The following is a 19,053-nucleotide window of genomic DNA, read 5'->3' as shown; positions in this document are numbered from 1 at the left end:
CATTAAAGATACAAATTGGTGATAGTCGAATCTTGAAGACACATGAAAAATGGGCTGGGTCTCTCTTGCATCTCTATTGAGATAGTCCAGCAAAAATAGCAGCGTGAGGACCTTAGATATCAAAGACTCTCTAGGCTCAAGTACAGAGATAGGTGCTTCTTGCCAAAATCCATCAGCTGAAAAATAACCCGTCCTTTCAAATGGTTAAGAAATGAGCTGTATGAGGGCACCTCATCCAACCTTCGTTGCTAGGCTGTTTGCGTAAAGTGCAGCACAGTTCATTATCTTATCTCTGGAAGGTATATCAAGGCTTTGAGTGCCTTGTAGCCCACTTTGAAGAAAATCAGCTGGCAAGTCCGAAATAAATGCGGCAGTAGGACTGGAGCAGTCATTGACTGTTGCTCTTGAGTTATTGCCACTCTCCTGCAACCCAAGCTGTTGCAGCCGTACTCTTGCTAGTTTTGAAGCCAATTCGGTGTCTCCCACCTGTGAATTTCAAACACACCCTAGACATTTTCAAAATCTTTCCAAAAATGAAGAATTAATAGCAGATCTAGACATTTAAAACCTAGCACGGTATGGCGAAGGCAAAAAGCAAGAACAATAAAAACAGACAACTTCTTTATATGCATATTTCAAAGTGAGATTGTGTTTTACTAAAACACTATGGAAACGGAGTTGGACTGGCAGGATACATAGCATTGATAGGATGCAGACACAAAATAAGGGTTTCATTTGTATATTTGCCTTGCATTGAAGAGTACTAAGATTGAGAACAGGCATCCCATAAAGGGGAGCTCAGAGCAGCTGGTTCACTCAACTTAAATTTGTTATGGGTGCCTTCAGGTTTTTGCTTTTCAGCACATAGTGGACGCATGTGTGATTAAAGGCCATTGTTGCTCTCCTCTTCAAAGACACGGAAGGCTACATATGCAAAACCCCTTAAGGTTCAAGCGTGATTGACTACACAGTCATAAGCCCAGATGCAAGACATATGCTAAAATACCTCAAGATTCATGAACAGACTCTACAGTCCCCTCAGGATCGAAGGGACAAGGTCTGCTGCAGAAAAACAGAAGCACACAGCACTCTCCCATCTGGAAATGACTGATAACAAGGCACTTAAACAGAGACAATTCACAAAGAATTTTCATCGGGGATTTGGGGACCAAATTACAACCCCTTATCGTATCCTGCTCGTAGAGACAGGTATGATACCTCTCAAAGAGGAAGCAATGTACTAGTACATGGTCTACCCGAGAAAATGGAGGCAACAGGATCCCATGCAAGGCAATGGAGGCCACTAAAAACCACAGGATGGCACAAAGAAGGGTCAAATGGATGGAGCTGTGGGAATGCAAGCTGTAGATATCCCTGAGGATGTGGGAGATATCAGAAATCTGGTTATGCAAAAAATGCTACAGAAATTACGGCAAGGTTTGGGACCAAAAATGGAGTTCTACAAATGGGAAATCAATCCAACGGATAAGTCTAAAATACAAGAGTGCAGTGGGAAGGGCATATCACTTTTCAAACGGCATTTAATCTGTAGAATAAGGACCAGCTCTCAGGATCTAGAGGTGCAAAGGGGTAGATGGACAGGACCTAGAATTCCAAGGGACACAAGAACTTGCAAAATCTACCCAACAAGGGAGGTAAGAAAATGAAGAACACATGCTCCTCCATTGCCGGGAAAAATACAGTTGCAATGCTACTTCTTAAAACTCTCTTGGAACAGCCAGCCAAGGAACCGGGCGCCTATCTAAAGGAAGTTTTAGGGCACCATAGCAAAGTCCTCGACCTAGCACTCAAGTTACCTAGACACATACTTGTAGCATAGCAAGTTTGGTATGATTTTTTTTTCCAACACAGAAGAACATTATAGATTGCATCAAATAAAGTATTTCACTTTAGTTCCAAGTCTCCATTAAAGACCCCTTATAAAAAATGGAAGTTCATGACTACTAATCCTGATTGGAGAACATGGGAACACTAACAAGAGAACAAATAAAAAAGTCGCCACGTGCACACACATGTTGTAACATTTAGTTATGTAGAAATCAAATGGAAAAACTCATTTTAAAGTGAAAAAAAAGGATTTATCTTGTGCTTCTAGTTTTTCTTTAAACTGCATGATTAGACAAGAGCTCACTTTATTAGAAGCTGCCATTTCTACATCTCTTGAAGTGACTGTCCTCTTGATATGATCCCTCACTTGAGACCGCTTTTGAGCCTTCAGCTCTTCTTCTAAGGCAACCTTCTCTCCTTTCAGCTTATTCATTTCCATCAGTAGCTGGTTTACTGTGTTCATCAAATCCATTTTCTCGACAGGGATACGGCCGCTACGAGGTTGTCTTACCAAAAACTGTGGGTATAAAAATTGTTGTGACCATAAGGAAACGAAAGGGAAATCTTGATGTATATAGGCTGATGAATCTCAAATTGCAAAGATGTATCTTTTTGGGAGAAAACAAAAAGATGCCATTACCTTTTGACTAAGCTTCAAAGTTTCCAATTCAGTCTTTGTTTTTTCATTATCCTGTAACCGTCACAAATGTGAGTAGAAAAGTCAAAGATAGTACACACTAGAAAAGTCAAATATACACAGGGAGACTGTCCTCTAAATGATGTATGTAAAAATTGAAAAACACAAAGGAAAGGTAGACCATGTGAGCATCTCTCTCTCTCTCTCTCTCTGTCTCTCTGTCTCTCTCTCTCTCCACAGTAGCAGCAGCAGCAGCAGCTCTCTCTCTCCCTCAGTAGCAGCAGTAGCTAGCGCCACGCTGCCAGTTCCAAGTCTACTGGGCCACCATAGCAGACAGTTTGCAGCGCCTAGGTCAGGTCAAGGGGCACATCAGCTAGTCAAGGGCCAGTCAGGGTCGAGACAGCCCGGGCTGGGCTGAACCCTTGGCCCAGCTTGGGGGTTAGTCCTAGCGAAGGGGCTTTCAATCTTGCACAGGCCAACAAATGGAGTTCCCCAAGACAAAAATATTTGCTAGCCAGCAAGAAGCCGTCCTATGCTGCTATAGCCTCCCTATGCCTTGACCTACCACAGATCTCGAAGAAAATTCAATCCACATGAGCAGATCTATTTCCTACAGCGAGAGCTTAGAGATGCGAAGCTTTGCATTGCCTCTTGAGAGGAGAGTTTCAGAAATGAAAAGCAAGGGCAAAGAGGAAGTACTCCAAGAACAACAATGCAATACAGCAACACCCGCACCACAATGTGTGACCAAGGTACAGGAATTAGTTACCACCCAGCTCAAGTCTATGAAACAGGAATTCACAGCAATTGTGAATAACAAGATCAACGAGTGTGATGTATACAAGGAGGTAAAAGAGCAAGAAACCAGGGCTGCAAATAATCGGATTAGACGCATAGGAGGGTTGCTGCCTCCTGAGGGCTGGACTTTGGAAAATGAAAGTATGGAAACAAAGATAGAACATCTCAAAAAGACGATCCCCTAGATTGAGTGGGATCCAGAAGAGAGATTTTGTGAACCAAAAGGGGGCACAGGCAAGAGTAATCTTTCAGCAAGGAACAAAGTCATTAGACAAACTAACAAGCTACGAGGTACCAAGACCTGGATTTCAAAGGAGCTCACCTCGACTCAGCTCAAGGCAAGAAATGCAGAATTGGAAAAAGTAAAGGAAGCTCAAAAGGAAGGAAAATAAGCTGTTTATAGAGATGGTATAGCGCTAATCAGAGACTTCAAATCTAGACCCAAAGACCGTCAGTCTAAAAATGATGTAATGAGGGCCACTTCATAATAGTATTAGAATCTAGTAGTGTGCTAAATAATTCGAACTGAGATGCCTTGTGCACTTCTCGACTCTCTGTGACACTCAGAGATGTAAGGGCTTCACTTCTTTTGGATGTGTACTTTGTCTCATAGGCCCATTAGGCCTTTTGAAGATGTTAATGAAGAGACATGGCAGTAGGAGAATGCCAAGCTAACTAGGAACGGAATGGAAATATGGAAAGCATAATGGAAAGAACAAGTGCTAGGCAATGATAACCAAAATACTCACATGATATAAAGCCTGATGTTGACTGATGTATTTTAACTCAAGATAAGTACAACAGTATATAGTGTGACACTAGACTCTAGAAAGTCACAATGTCTATGGGATATCTTCCAATATGACACGTGGCATGTCTAGGACTCACTAGACTATAAAACACCCCCTAGACACCTAGTACACTCATTTTTGACTCACTTTGGCTTCATATTCCAACACCCCCCCATGAAGGCAAGGTGAGAGACTACTAGAATGGAACCAAGAACAGAACATGACAATGACGGTCATCAAAACTATGCATGCCAGTCTAGAACTAGACACTAGAACTAGACATGGTTCCCACACAATCTCAGAGGCAAGTGAGCATGGCTCAGAGGCTAGCGAGCATAACATAGAAAGCTCATCTAGCATGGCTCAGAGGCTCATCATGCATGGATGCATGACCAACTCAGAGGTCTAGGAGACCAATGCACCAACATCCTAGAACTCTCAAGCCAGGCCTGATAAACAAATAGACCTATCAAAGCTAATACATATGGCTCCCACAGTACATCCCCCCTTGGCTTCATAACAGGACATGTTAGGAAGGCACACACCAAAAAAGAGAAAACCCAATACATCATTTTTAGAAGGACTATCCAAGGTAGAGGACCTTTAGACTCAATGAAAAGCAAAATTCAATACATCAATTTTTGGGGGACTACCTAGGGCAAAGAACCCAAGTACATCAAGCCATAGAATAGATTTCTTTGTATAAGAGATGTCCTCCGCAAAGTTGTTGCACATGTGTATACACATTCTTCCTGATATATGGGTGAATTCCGGGAAGAATGCCCCCTAAAGAAAGTGTCAATGAAGTCCATGGGAACAACTCGCCGAGCGATCACCACATGACTCTCAACGTGTCAGACTGAGAGTCACCCAAAAGTTGATGTAGAGGCCTCAAGTACCACGAGCAATCGGGAGTCAACCAATGTGTAGTACCTCAAGCGCCAATCGAAGAAGCAAGGTCGGAGAAATCACTTTTTGATGGAGAGTGGTCTACATCAAGCTCGAGGTAATGCACTAGTGTCGAAGTAGAAGAGAGTGACCAAGGGTAAGGGCAGCTTCACATGAATACTGGACAGCAGCTCAATAATCGGGAGCTGACTAAAAGAGTGCAATGTCGGGCTGCTCAATCGTGACCAGGTTGCTGAAGAGGAGTGAAGGATAGAATTTGGGCTATTGTAACATATGGCGGGAGCTTTTACTGGCGGAAATGTGGGCAGCTCGAATGGCGAGGAGATAGAGCTGGGACGGGTGAGCTGTGGCTGCTGAATGGCGGGCTTAGTGCTGGAGCAGAGATGACGGAGATGCTGAGCTGCATGAGGTGGAAATCGCAGTAAAAATGGCAGGCATTTGCAGGGTTGTAGGAAGGCGAAGTATGCAGAGATTTACGGCGGGCAGGAGGAGCTCAGTTTGGCACAGATTTCAGCAAGGAATAGGCGGGAATTGCAGGCGAAATATACTTCAGCAGAGGGGCGGAAGTTGAGCTAAGCTAGAGTAATAAATCTCGGGCAGATGAGGAGCGAGAATGTGGGTTTGCCTTCATCAAATGGCGGAAATTTTCACGCAGATACAGCAGCAAACTGTAGCAGCTCCACATCTTCATTTTCTTCATGCTTCAAGTCTCCATGTTGGGGAAGCTCCAATGCTGGTGGTGAGGCTTGGGTAGGAGGAGAGGAGCTCAAGGTGGAGAGGCAAAGGAAGAAAAGGACCTTCCAATGAGGAGGGAAGGAAGCTTCATGGCTACTCTCTTACCTCAACCTCTTGGAGGTGGCTTTGATACCATATGAAGAGACATGGCAGTAGGAGAATGCCAAGCTAACTAGGAACGGAATGGAAATATGGAAAGCATAATGGAAAGAACAAGTGCTAGGCAATGATAACCAAAATACTCACATGATATAAAGCTTGATGTTGACTGATGTATTTTGACTCAAGATAAGTACAACACTATATAGTGTGACACTAGACTCTAGAAAGTCACAACGTCTATGAGATATCTCCCAATATGACACGTGGCATGTCTAGGACTCACTAGACTATAAAACACCCCCTAGACACCTAGTACACTCATTCTTTGACTCACTTTGGCTTCATATTCCAACAGTTAATACAACTCTCTCTCTCTCTCTCTCTCTCTCTCTCACACACACACACACACACACACACACACACTTTTTTTTTTTTTTTAAATAGTGAAATCTTTGAGTGCTTTATATTACAAGATAGCTAGCCAGAAAAAAACTGGTAAGCGAAAATAGTACATCGAGCGAAAATGTCCATGTAGGACAAATATACATCCTGATCGATGCAATGAGTTTGCAAACAATTAAAGAGAGATTGCTGCAAGGAACCACACATACTTTAGCAACCAACTTATAGATGACATGCATGAGATTAATAGGTCTCTAATCTGCAAAAGATTCACACACAGGTTTCTTAAGGAATAATTTAGCCAATCCTTTCTTCCAAGAGGCTTGCATCTGTTGAGTTTCCCAAGAATGGTTTATCATATATAGTAGGGCAGTTGAAATGGACTCCCAATACTACAGAAAAAATTCCACTGTCAAACCATGCCAACCCGGTCTTTTTCATTTCCCACGTGCACTGATGTCATCTTTCAATTCTCTCTCCTTGAATGGAACTTCGAGTTGCATAGCCTGTTGTGGAGATAGAATTGGACTGACATGCTGAAGAAGCTCCTTCTGAGCTGACATCACAACTTTTGACTATGAAACAATCTACCTAAAATGTTTAGCAAAATGAGTAGCCTTAGCACGTTGCATTCTAGAAGTGATCCAAGTACCATCTGAATTTTGAATCGGGCAAATATTTGCAGTTTGTCTTTTATAATGCAAGCTCTTAAACAATTCTTTTGAGGAGCAGCCCTTAGTAGTGAAAGCCCTCTGCCTGGCCCTAGTTTCCCATTTCTCTACCTTCCTACAGTCATTGCATTGAAGGAAGTCCGTAGCATGACATAGGCGAGCAGCCTCACTCTTGGGATTTTCCCAAAAATGACTAATTTCTGTCAATTCTGGCCTTAGCTTTTAGATTCGGCAACATCCTCTCTAAGATTATACATAAAATTCTTGCCATAGTCACAGATGACATGCTACATACGGGTAACAAAAGCTATCCAAGCATAATCAATGCGAAAATGTGGCCAAATAGGAGCAATAGCATCCTGCATCATATTTTTAAATGCCTCATGCTCCAACGAACTATTGTTTAACAGGAGCCTTTTATTTGGCAATTTGTCTTACTGAATATAATAAAAAGATGGCTGCAACCAAAGAGGAGCATGATCTGAATGTGGGAAAGCATATTGTTGTGCATTAAACAAATACCAACAATCTTATCTGGCTTGATAGGCAGACTATGCATTATGCTGAAATGTATAACCAGGAAGCAAAGGCCATGTATCTTTCCAGAGGTCAACTAGACCAAACTTAAAAGAGTAATTGGGTCCATTGAACTTTCTGAGAGGCAAGCATATGTGTATGACCAGATGTATTACCTCCTGGCTACGGTGCATTGTTGAAATCTCCACAAAGAAAGGCATTTTGCCTCCAAGGATATTGTGGCAGAACCCCTCGAAATCAAAGCTCTATGATGAGATGATTATGGATCATAAACTGAAGCCAATTCAAATCTCTCTCGTTGCACAAGGCATGGCACAATCATTCAGTGACCATTCCGGTCTTATAAGCCACTACTGGCTGAAAAGCATGTTTCACAAGAAGCACAAATCATGAAAAAGGAGTTATCACCTGCACAAAAGATGTCATACCCTACTAAATGCCCCATCTGACAGGCATAACCATGCTGGTTATGCTCCTGCAAGGCCACTATATGAGGCTGCAATCTTTATCCCTGTATTTTATATATCAAACACTCTATTTCTGGAGTATACACTTTTCATTTCCCTATCGCTCTCTCTACCTGTGAATGCCTAAAAGATGACCTATGGATAAAGGGAAGAACAGACTTCCATAGGGAATGCAGTCAAATAGAACTGCTGAGTTGGAAGAGCATGTCAAACAAAGCAAAAGCTGGCAGTAAAATCAGTATGATATGGGAGATTGAGGAGCATGAATTCCCTCAGTCTGATCCTGATGAAGAATCCAAGTTTTTGGACTGCCAAGAAGATATTGTTGAAAATATGCCTCCTAAATTCCATCAGATTTTAACTTTTGAACCTGTGGGGATGTATTCCAGAAAAAATCATATTTTCCACAGAGATCCACAAAGTCCAATGCATATCATATTGAAGAAGCGAGTACTTCTACTAGAGATCCATGTGGCAATACATTTGTTGGTGATGAAGAATTATTTTGGGACACTAGTGCTGAATTGTATAGTATCTCTCAAGAATCTATTTTTGATTGCAGACGTTCCCATGCTCTTAAGGCTGAAAGGCTGTGTGTACGGAAGGCTTTCTTATATTCTTGTTGATTCAAGCAATACACATAGCTTTGTTGACTCAAAGCCTGATGTACATTCCAATGACTTGGATATTCCACTCAAAAGTTGAAGTTGGTTGTGGTGAACATTCTCAAAGTACTTTTGTTTGCTCGTCTGTAAGAATCTCTCTCTCTCTCTCTCTCTCTCTCTCTCTCTCCGTAATCTATGATGCAAATTTCATTGTTCTTTATATGGCTCATAATAATATTGTGCTTGGTTGTGATCAGTTCAGAACTCTTGGAGAGTTCACTATGGACTCAAGACTCATGTTAATCAAGTTTGTCCTAAGGGAGGCAAATAACAAGGTTGAATGACCGTTTGGATGAAATCAATGGGACTAAATACTTCACCAAATCAGGATGGAGGAGGGGGATAAATTCAAAACAGCCTATAGAAAAGTCATGGCTCTTGGCTTGTCAAATGCTCCAGCTACCTTTAATGAACAAGATACTTCACCCTTTTCTTTACAATCAATGTTGGTGTTCTTTGATGATATATTGACATTTAGCAAGACAAGGGAGGAGCTTCATCATGACTCCAAGAAGTTCTGGAGGTTCTAACTGTTTGCAAAAGCCAACAAATGCCCCTTTATGTCAAGGGACGTAGAGTATGTGGAAACATTGCAAAAGACAATGTAATAGTCTTGCCAACAAACAAGGACTCTACTCTCAAACCTACTGATTTACTTCATCTATTACCCATACTGGAGGGCAAGTGGATTTGCATTGCAATGGATTTTGTCACTGGTTTGCCATCAACTCAAAAAGGGTGGAACAATATGTATGTGGTTGTTGATAGGATGACCAAAGCAGCCCATTTCACCCCTACCAAAAAACCCAATATTCTGCTCAAATGATTGCAGCTCAGTGTTTGAAACATATCTTCAAGGTACATGGCATGCCACAACAGATAGTGAGTAATAGAGATTCCAAGATTTTGGGACAGTTTTGGAGGAGTCTATTTGAGGCTATGGGGACTACACTCACTTCAACTACTGCTTATCACCCCCAAACTATGGACAATCTGAGAGAGTTAACAAATGGCTGAAGAACACCTTTTTCATGACACATAGACCTCATGGGATTGATAGTTGCACTTAGCGGGACTACAATAACGCACAGGCCTCATGGGATTGATGGTTGCACTTAGCGGAACTACAATAACCCCAAACATTCCAGCAGACCACACCACCCCCACCCCCACTTAGTCCAACAGCTATACAGTTTATGGTTTGTGCATAGATAGAGAGATGCTCCTATGGGAGGATCAGCTCAACTACATTCATCTGCATTGGATCAGCTGATGATCACACCTCTCAACCCGCATGAATTACATTGCACACTATTCCACTTTCAAGTTCACTATATCTTCTCGCACCAGCCATTCTTGATCACATTGCACCACACCTCAGTAAAGTGTCGTACCCAGTTCTTTTCCTTCATGAGTGAGAAAAGCACATAGGTGATGATATGTCTATAATTGTACACACACATGCAAGCCTAAATTGCGATAAGAACACCGTAACATATTTCCCATATATTATTTAACGCAAAGATCTGACTCTCTCTCTCTCTCTCTCTCTCTCTCTCTCGGAGCTGCCATGTGCCCTTCCTAAGCAGATGTACTAGATAGGTTTTTCTGTCCCATAGACCTATTGGTCTTCCTTGGATGTTGATAGAATTTATTTCGTTCTTTCTTTGTTTCTCCCCTAAATGTCCACAGGAGGGCCCCAGGCAAGACTGACCTGCAAGGACCCTGTAGATCACCACTGGCTGCAAGAAAACAGAGAATACAATGCCTACTCGAGGGTGTGTGGAAGAAAAATGGGTAAAGCAATCTTCGGAAGCTGCTATGAACACCTACACAGCAGGGGGACCACCCAAAGGTATTTTTGATGTCATACCCATCTCCATGAGATTTGTCTAGTGCTGGTTGAGAAGGTTGACAGCTTGGAAGCCACTAATGTAGTGCTACTTAATGAGGAAATACAAAGTATTGGCTGAGACAAAGAAACAAGGTGGACGGGTGCAAGATGAATGGCGGAAGAAGAAAAGCAAGAGGGATGAATGGGAGAAAGAGAAGGCAGCATGGGAATCAGGAATTGTCAGCCTTAAAGACCAGATGCAAGCCATGTGGACCGAGCTTAAACAACTAAGAGATGCACAAGGAGCACTTGAAGGGGCATGCAAGGAAATGGAAAAACTTAAATCTGAGAATGAAAAACGCAGAAAAGATTTGGCATCTTTGCAGGTAAGCATGCTGAATTTATGCAAAAAATCACCGAAGGGGAAGCAGCAATGCTGGAATGGAAAGATGTGGTTACAAAAGGTACAGCAGCCCCCAAGAAAGGGTTCATATCTGATGCCTTAGAAGAGGATACGAGGAGGAACTTCAAGGCCATGAATGTCCTAGTTAGATGACCAACAGTAGGTCACACTCCTATGGCAGACGTTGCAACACTATTCACCAAGATGGGGGTCAACTTGAGTTGTGAGACAGCTTGGAGAGTGAACAAGGCTGATGAACCAACCAGACCAATGGTTTTGAGATTTCAGACAGCGGTGGATAGGTCCACCCTCATGAGCATGAGGGAAACTCTGAAGGGTACCACGACGTTTTTTATCTCATGCTCTTGCAACAAGAGCATCGGAGGGAGGGGATGGTACGTGTAATGGCAGCAAGACAAGATGGGCTGCATATCACGATGGCACATTGATTATCTGAGAGAGCAGAAAGGGCAGACAGGGAAGAAGTGGAACTGAACAGCACATGATGGTGTCAGGCCTATGGGATGGGGACAGAGAATAGACAGAGTATGGCAGTGTGGAACTATAACAGCACCCTTTGGCCTAACCCAAGGGGCTTTTCAAAGACCTGCACCAATAGAGAGGTGATATTCTACACTGAGACCCATGAGAGCCCAAAGAAAGGGTTGCCCATCGTGATAGGATACACTTGGGAGTTAGCTCATAGGAGGGAGATGAGGAGAGAGAGTTAGATACAGGTCTCTAGAGGAGTAGCAGTTCTTTTTAGATCACATATGAGATTGCTTATATCAATAATGCGGAAGGAGGAGCATGCACACCACATGCATGTGGGTATGAGTTCAGGCACATGACACACGATTGATCTTCATTAAAGTATGCTACTTCCCCCCAGACACATCTTCATATGCACATGAGGTCACCACAAAGGGTTACAGCCTATATGAGATGATATACAGTGGCATCATATAGTTCTCTAGGCAGGGGGAGATCCTCCTCCTAGGTGACTCCAATGCATGGATGGGGGTTAGACAGGTTGGGCTACTTGACTCTGGAGCTGGCCCCCTCAAAGTGCCAGAGATAGATCCAACAAAGCTTGGGATGGTGAGGCACTTAGAGGATGCACCACAAGTCACAAAATATGGCAGATACCTACTGGAGATGGGAGCAGTATCATGTATAATGGCCTTCATAGATGGCCGTTATCAGGAGGGCTCACCTATTTTCCACATGGAGCGGGAACGAGTGCAATGAGAAACCTGATGGTTCCCTAGCCTTTTGTGTCACATATATATGACTTTACCGTCCATCCCCCACTTGACACCAACCACTCCTATCTAGCATTCAACATATTGACTACCATGCTAGCCACAGGACAAGACCCATCAGCCCCCACCCATACCCCCATAGGACGAGACCCAGCCATAGGACGAGACCCATCAGCCCCCACCCATGGTCAGATACACTTTGACCATGCCCTTGATGTGGTCTATATGAGCCACTTTTCTCATGAGCTATCAACCTTCCTTGAGGATGATTCAGACCTAGACCATGCCTTAGACACACTTTATATCAGTGGTTCAGGCCGCTGCCACTAGATCTTTCCCTAAGACTCAATCCACAACACATCTGCTAGCTGGGAAGATGCCCTAGAACCCATGTTTTGATGAGTGCCACAAGATGAGATCTCACCTCACACGTGAGCAGGCCTTGGGATATCTTATGATGCAGCGGATATCATAGTGCTTGACACATTAGAAGAGATGGGCTTTCCTTAGACATAGGATGGATGAGGTGATCGGTTCTTCTCAAGGAGGGGACCACTATTGGATGGGGACTTCTCTCTAAGGATAAGGCAGCCATCCCCATCATAGATCGAGGCATTTGGCACACGTATGCGACCTCACTCTACAATGTCTCGATCCAAGCACTACCCGATATGTCGTCTTTGCACAAGCCTACCACATCCATCCTATTCAATGCATAGAATATGTGTGTTGCATTGTGTTGGCTCCACAACTGGAGAGCCCAGGACCATGAGGGGTTGCAGACCAAGCACAAGCTTTGGGATGGCTAGTTTCTGGAGGGAGGATTCCAATCGTAATCATATCTTCACCCTACGGGCTGTTATCAAGGAGGCGAGATCGAGATCCCAAAAAGTCTACACATGCTTTGTAGACTTTCAAAAGGCCTTTGACACAATCCCACTAGCCTGCATGATTAGGAGGCTCCGAGAGATACAGATCCCATGGGACATGATTTGGGGGATGATAAGCCTGTATGAGTCAGTCAGAGGGAGAGTACGGGCCCCCAGAGGCTTGTCAGATTGGATTGAGAGAAAGATCAGAGTGAAGCAAGGATGTCCCTCTCACCGACAGTCTTTGGGCTCTACATTGCTGAGATCACAACTTTCATTGATCGCCTAGGAGGGGACGGACCCTTGCTTGTCAATTTGATGATATAGATACTACAGTACAAAGATGATAAAGTCCTCATTTCCTCTTTACAAAGACACCTAGAAGGGCCTAGATATGTTTTGTGGAGAGAGAGACCTGAGAGTCAACCTTGGCAAGACCAAGATTATGATCGTCGACACCTCATGGGCAGTACTTCATCGACACAACTTCACTTACAGGAACTGCAGGTTGAGATAGTGTAGTCATACACCTATCTAGGGGCATCCCCTTCATGGGGCTAGGGTAGGGAGATCTGGCTTGACTAGAGCAACAATGCTTTCATGCACACTTCAGGACCCCCAAACGAAGGGATGGCTATTTGACACACTTGTGAGGTTGACAGCCATCTATGTGGCACCCTTCTGGGGGAGCGACCTATCGGCAACTGACTAGCAGAGATTTGAGAGACTACAAGTGCCTATGGGGGTCTAGGATGATTCATAGTAAGCCCTCGGTTCCACATCATGATCATACATGAAAAGTTCGCTATGACACCACTTCAACTTGATGACATCTTCGAGACAGTGACATAACTTTATAGGGTATGGGCCTTGCCTAGTTGGAGGCTATTAAGATTGGCATTAGAGTCATGTGGACGACTAGCCAAGAGTCGAGTTAGTGTAGCCTGGTATGCACACATATCCAGATGGTTTGACAGTCAAGGTATTCAGATGGAATGTCTTCCCCTTTCAGTACAGCTTGGATTTCCCATCCCTCTAGATCCCATGAGATGAGATCAACTATATCTTACAATTAGATCTACTCCATTTCTATACATCACGTACTTGGGTCGGGAACCACAAGTTCCCCACCAACATCCAGTTCTACCATGATTAATTCCTTAAGAGTGTCAGAGGATGAGCATCTGGAGGACAGATAGGTCTCACATGCACTGAAAATTGCCATTGAACAGATGCGGGTCTCGTTGCATCAAGTGACGATCGAGGCAGGGAGAGCGACAGACACTAGATGAACGGATTTGTAGGCTATGCACATTGGTAGAGGTGGAGACAAACGGGTACTTCCTATGTGCTTGCCCACCTACTATGAAATCCAAGGATTATACCGCTGTCTTTTTAGGAGGAAGACGGGTTCGGGCCACTCTCTCAGCTGATCCACTCCTTAACCAAGACAGCGTTGGCTCTATTTGATGGAGATGCGGGGGCATAGAGAGACCTTATTGCAGATGATCAGACAGCAAGAGGTGGCAGTACCACAGGCGACAGATCGATCATAGCGACACGTCACTGACTTCAATGCCTTCGAGTCAGCCCCAGGACGCATTGGGGTAGAGGAGGAGATAGCAGACCTGAGGGCAGCGTGGATTAGCGGGAAAGAGATGGCATGGAATGGTGTTGTCAGCGACATAGATACCACGCACGATGCAGAGGCTGATCAGAGCATGCATGATAGAGGTCCGTCCCATCACTGCTCTACTCATAGGAGACCGTTCGAGCCAAGGTGTCACTCTTGATATGGCCCACCGGAGATAGAGATCACGGAGACCACGTATCCCGCCACGGCAAGAGATGCCTTCAAAGATGCAGATACGAGACATCTTCGCGTCTCATCGAAGAGCCACCATGGTGCCAAATACGTCTCATCGAAGAGCCACCATGGTGCCAAATACGTATTAGGAGCACTAGCTTTGCATGTTTAAATTTTGAGATTATTAGCTAGCGCTCAGCAAGGGCCTTAGCGAGCTCTTTCTCAGGCCCACAGTGACTTGTATGAGTTACTGTCCTGATTGCACTATCTCATAGGCCCGCGAAGACGTTAATACAACTCTCTCTCTCTCTCTCTCTCTCTCTCCAAGAGACTGGCAACAGCTGGGCACCCATGAGCTTATCATAGACATGAGATACTTGGGATCAAGGGAACTTCTAGTTGTCATGAACAGAGGATCACCATGGCTAATAGGACCACAAGCCAAAGCACGAATCCATACAAACATGCTCTAGAGGCATAGATACGCCATACATCACCCGCTCACTTGGAAGCTCTACATTCGTCATACATCTACTCTAGTATCAGCTAATGACTACACACCTCATGCCATCTGAGCTACAGCGCACCATTTTCATTTTGTGCACCTCGGAAGAGTTTTACCTGTTTTTCTTTAGTGAGTAGGAGTAGCAATTAGATGGCCTCTGAAGACGTTAATAAACTTCCTTCCTTCCTTTGTTCATACCTCTCTGCTCCACAGGTTGCTCTGCTCAACCAGGCCCCACTCTGGTCTGCTTGGGCCATCCCTATGCATAGACCTTTTCTCCCACTAATCAAGCCAGCCAGACTAATTCGCTCATCCCATTGCTTGTCCCTGAGCCCTCTTAGCCTCTCCTCTGTTCCAGCTTGTCCTGCAACAGCAATAATATCGTAAAGTAACTCCCAAGTTGGGCTGAGCCCCATCCAGGGTTACTTCAATGAAGTGCAGGGGTGAAGCTGAGGACAAATTGCATAAGGGGGGAAATGGGGACACGACCCAAGAGGAAGGCCTCTGGGATGCCATCATTATAATTGGCAAACAGTCGATTTTATAAGCTTCGTACGAGCTGGGCTGAGCCGCAGGCCCAAATCAAGGGTTAGTTCAGTAAAGTGCATGGGCACCAGAGAGGACAAATTGTAGAAGGGATTAATGGGGAGTGAACCAAGATGAAGGCCTTTGAGGTGCCATCACCTGTAGCCCTTACAGATAGGAGTCGAAGTTCAAGAATCAGATCACCTACGTGCTCTGGGGCTAGGTGCATTCCACACCCTTTCCCCAATTAGTCTAGCAACTGCTGTGCATTAACTCTCATCCTTGACATGAATTTAGAGATGCACCCAGGGCCAGATTGGTTAGATATGTCTATCTCCTGCACATCAGATGAAAACACGTCTTAGCTCAATTGAGTTTAATTGCATTTATTTTCATTCCATGGTTTCAGGCCTCAGCCAGCTTGAGTCACATTGCACCATAAAAGAATAATTTCCATGTCTTATCAATAAACATGCACAAGCATGTGCAAGCAGGAATTCATGCTCAAAGACACATCTATTCTTGTGAATTTACTCCTGCGTGGAAGTGCATACATGTGCACACATACAAGTGTGGCTATGCATCACATACCTTTCGCAGAGTGAACAATTGAGAGACAAGCTGAGAACGTGCGGATGTCTCCTCTTTCAAGCTAGCCTCTAGAAAGGCCCGTGACGCCTCCACCGAGCTGAGTTTGCTTTGCAGTGCAGCAAGCTCTTTCTGAACCTCAATGAGGCGACCCTGCCCCTGCTGTTCTTCGGATTCATACATCTTCAGCTTTGTTTTTAGTTGTTTAACTTCTTCATTGAAAAGATTCTGCAAATCCAACAGTAGTGTTCAAGAATAATTCTGCAAAAAGAACCAGTTTTCAAAAGAATATAGGACAACACTTCATACTTGCAAGGATTGCAGCTCTTGCCGAAGCATGTTCTTCTCAGTGCATGTATTATCACTCAAAGTTGGAGAATTTTGTTTGGTTTGTGGCTGTGAACCTTGCTTTGCTTCTCTTGCTACTTGGAGCTCTGCTCGGAGTTCGTCATTCTCTTGTTTCAACTGCAGGAAGGGATACTTTTATGAGTTCTCTCACTTGCCACATAGAATTTCTTTAAAACCAGTCACACATGCATGCATACACAAATAGCCTGACTTCTCAGTGAGAAGCAACTTTCATCTCAGAAAAGGGGTACTTTCAAGGCAGTGACTTAACAAAATAACAATGTATGCGCGTGAAACATTCTTTTAAGGAATGTTATCAACGTATAGCTGTATGAAAAAGATTTTAAAAAATTATGTTCAGTTACTTCCGGTCCATAACTTCATGTCATTAGCCTTTATGTTGTGTGGCGACCTGGATTGAATGGAATCCAAGGCAAAAGTAAATTATCAACAAGTCTAAATCAGAGTAGACTTTTAATTGGGAAATCCTTGAAGAGACCTTGCCACGGATAAGAACTAGTGTATCATTTTTTGCATCAACAATCACTCGGAGCAATGTTAGAGCATTTTCCAACCTTGTCAGCTGCAAAGATACCGAAATTTGGACTTATCAATATATTGAAATCATACTTGTTTCTTAATGCATTCAAAAGTGTGGACACCCTGAAGAAGTGCGTTGGAATGCACCTGGTCCATTAATGCTTTGCCCTCGACCACATCAGGAGATGCTTTGGTTGAAGCTTTGTTAACCTCAAAGCCTGCCGGCTTGAAAGTTGGCAGGACGTGACGTTGGAAGGCATCCACAGTGTCGGCCAAGGTAGTTGCAACTCCAAGACCATTGTTAAATGCCTCTTCCAGTGATTGTAAGCGCTGCCTCAAGTGACTTTCTTGTGCTGCTGAAGTTTTCTTTATATCTTCCAGTGCCCGTGCACAGTGCTCTTTCTGACTCCTTACTTGTTCCCTTTCGGTCAAAGCTTGCAGAAGCTGTCCTGAGGTACTCTGCAACATGTTTTTTAATTGCTCCACCTCAGCCTTGAGTTGCGAAGTGCCCGATTGAACCATAGATGCGACTTCTGCATCCCTATGTTGCCTTAGTCTCTGGAGTTCTATCCTCTGGAAAAGGTGCACGAATTTGTTTAGGCAAATTCAAACTGACGATCAGGGAATGAGCTGACAACGTGAAAGGTTACAAGTTCCTGCAACGCCAAGATTTCAATTTGCACGGTAACGTCAAGAGAAAACAATGGACCTGGCTTTTCTCGCGTGCAATGAGGTCATTGAGCTGACAGCGTAACAGGTCGTTCTCATTTCTTAATGATCGATTTAGGACACTTTCCACCTCGGTGATACCTTTCTGCCGTCTCTGTCATAATGAGGAGCCCAATATTTTTCTAAGCACGGATACGATTTGCACAGGAGACGTTAACAATCGATTACAATCTAATTACCTCTGGAGAGCCTGATACATCACCCGCATTCCTATTCCCGTTCGGATCTGCAGCAGGCAAGTTTAAGATTGGTGAAGAGAGACAGCGCATATTTGATTGATCTGCTTGAGAGATTGTATTTGACATTAAGCATATTAAGACGTTGCAGACGGATTCGCGTTAGCGTCGCATGTGCGCGCATTGGGGAACGAGGAAGCTGAGCCCACATAAAATCAGCAGGCTCACAAATTCTTATCTTGTTAGGCCTCTGATTACCATCAACTGCATTGTTTCCTTCTAAGTTCCCTACTATAGAAATGCAACTCCTATTTTGGGTTGGGACAAAAACTGGCAGGTTGCGAGCGAGAAAAGGACCAAAAGCAAGACGAAAAGGGGGAAGGAGGTAGAGAGCGTACAAAGAGAGGCGGAGAGGGCAGAGGTGGAGGTGGAGGAGGGTATGTGAGCGGTGGCGGCCGCTGCCATGGCGGAGGGAGTGGAGAGAGTCAGGGGAGGGACATAATGGATGGAGGGGGAGGTAGGCAGTTAGGATGGAAGGATGAAAATAGCGAGGGAGATGAGGAGGGGAAGGAAGAAGGCTTGTGTTTGCAGCAGCTAATGCACAGGCAGAAAGAGAGAGAGTGTGTGTGTCTCAACAACACGAAGAGAGAGAGTGTGTGTGTGAGAGTAACGGTCGCGTATTCCCACCGCCCGGACTTTCCTCAACTGTCGTTGTTTATCAAGCATATTTTTGTTGGATTTGAACCCCCTCTTCTTTTGTTGTTTGCCCCCCCCCCCCCCCCCCCCTTTCCACCGGTTGGACTTAGGGGGGTTTCACACCCGTCCACGCACCCACAACCATCGTCCACCTTGATCTGAAGCAGACGCCCGGTTGCCTACTCACAACCGGGCGGATGTTTCTT

General features: G+C 44.3%; 1 protein-coding gene across 1 annotated transcript; it reads right to left on the bottom strand.

Moving 5' to 3' along the window:
* Nucleotides 1–231: 231 nt before the first annotated feature.
* Nucleotides 232–18,616, bottom strand: LOC147904102 (uncharacterized). Its single transcript, XM_087398769.1, has 10 exons — nucleotides 18,550–18,616; nucleotides 18,155–18,201; nucleotides 17,956–18,069; nucleotides 17,394–17,819; nucleotides 17,206–17,289; nucleotides 16,668–16,823; nucleotides 16,362–16,586; nucleotides 2,489–2,539; nucleotides 2,153–2,365; nucleotides 232–486 (listed from the first exon to the last, which is right to left on the bottom strand). Exons 1-10 carry the CDS (start codon nucleotides 18,614–18,616, stop codon nucleotides 232–234), a joined length of 1,638 nt encoding a protein of 545 aa, XP_087254895.1.
* Nucleotides 18,617–19,053: the final 437 nt, after the last annotated feature.

The sequence above is a fragment of the Dipteris shenzhenensis genome, chromosome 3 (assembly GCF_047967505.1).
Source record: "Dipteris shenzhenensis isolate YYH24624 ecotype China chromosome 3, Dip_SZ_1.0, whole genome shotgun sequence".
Taxonomy (NCBI): Eukaryota; Viridiplantae; Streptophyta; class Polypodiopsida; order Gleicheniales; family Dipteridaceae; genus Dipteris; species Dipteris shenzhenensis.
This window is presented reverse-complemented; position numbering and strand designations above follow the sequence as displayed.

What these genes read in the sequence shown, in the direction of transcription:
- LOC147904102 (XM_087398769.1), bottom strand. Translation starts at nt 18,616, where the DNA reads ATGGCAGCGGCCGCCACCGCTCACATACCCTCCTCCACCTCCACCTCT. An exon ending in ATGTATCAGGCTCTCCAGAG is followed by an intron (nt 18,070 to 18,154) that starts GTAATTAGATTG and finishes TCATTATGACAG; the next exon opens with AGACGGCAGAAAGGTATCAC. An exon ending in TAGTTCTTATCCGTGGCAAG is followed by an intron (nt 16,824 to 17,205) that starts GTCTCTTCAAGG and finishes CCCTTCCTGCAG; the next exon opens with TTGAAACAAGAGAATGACGA.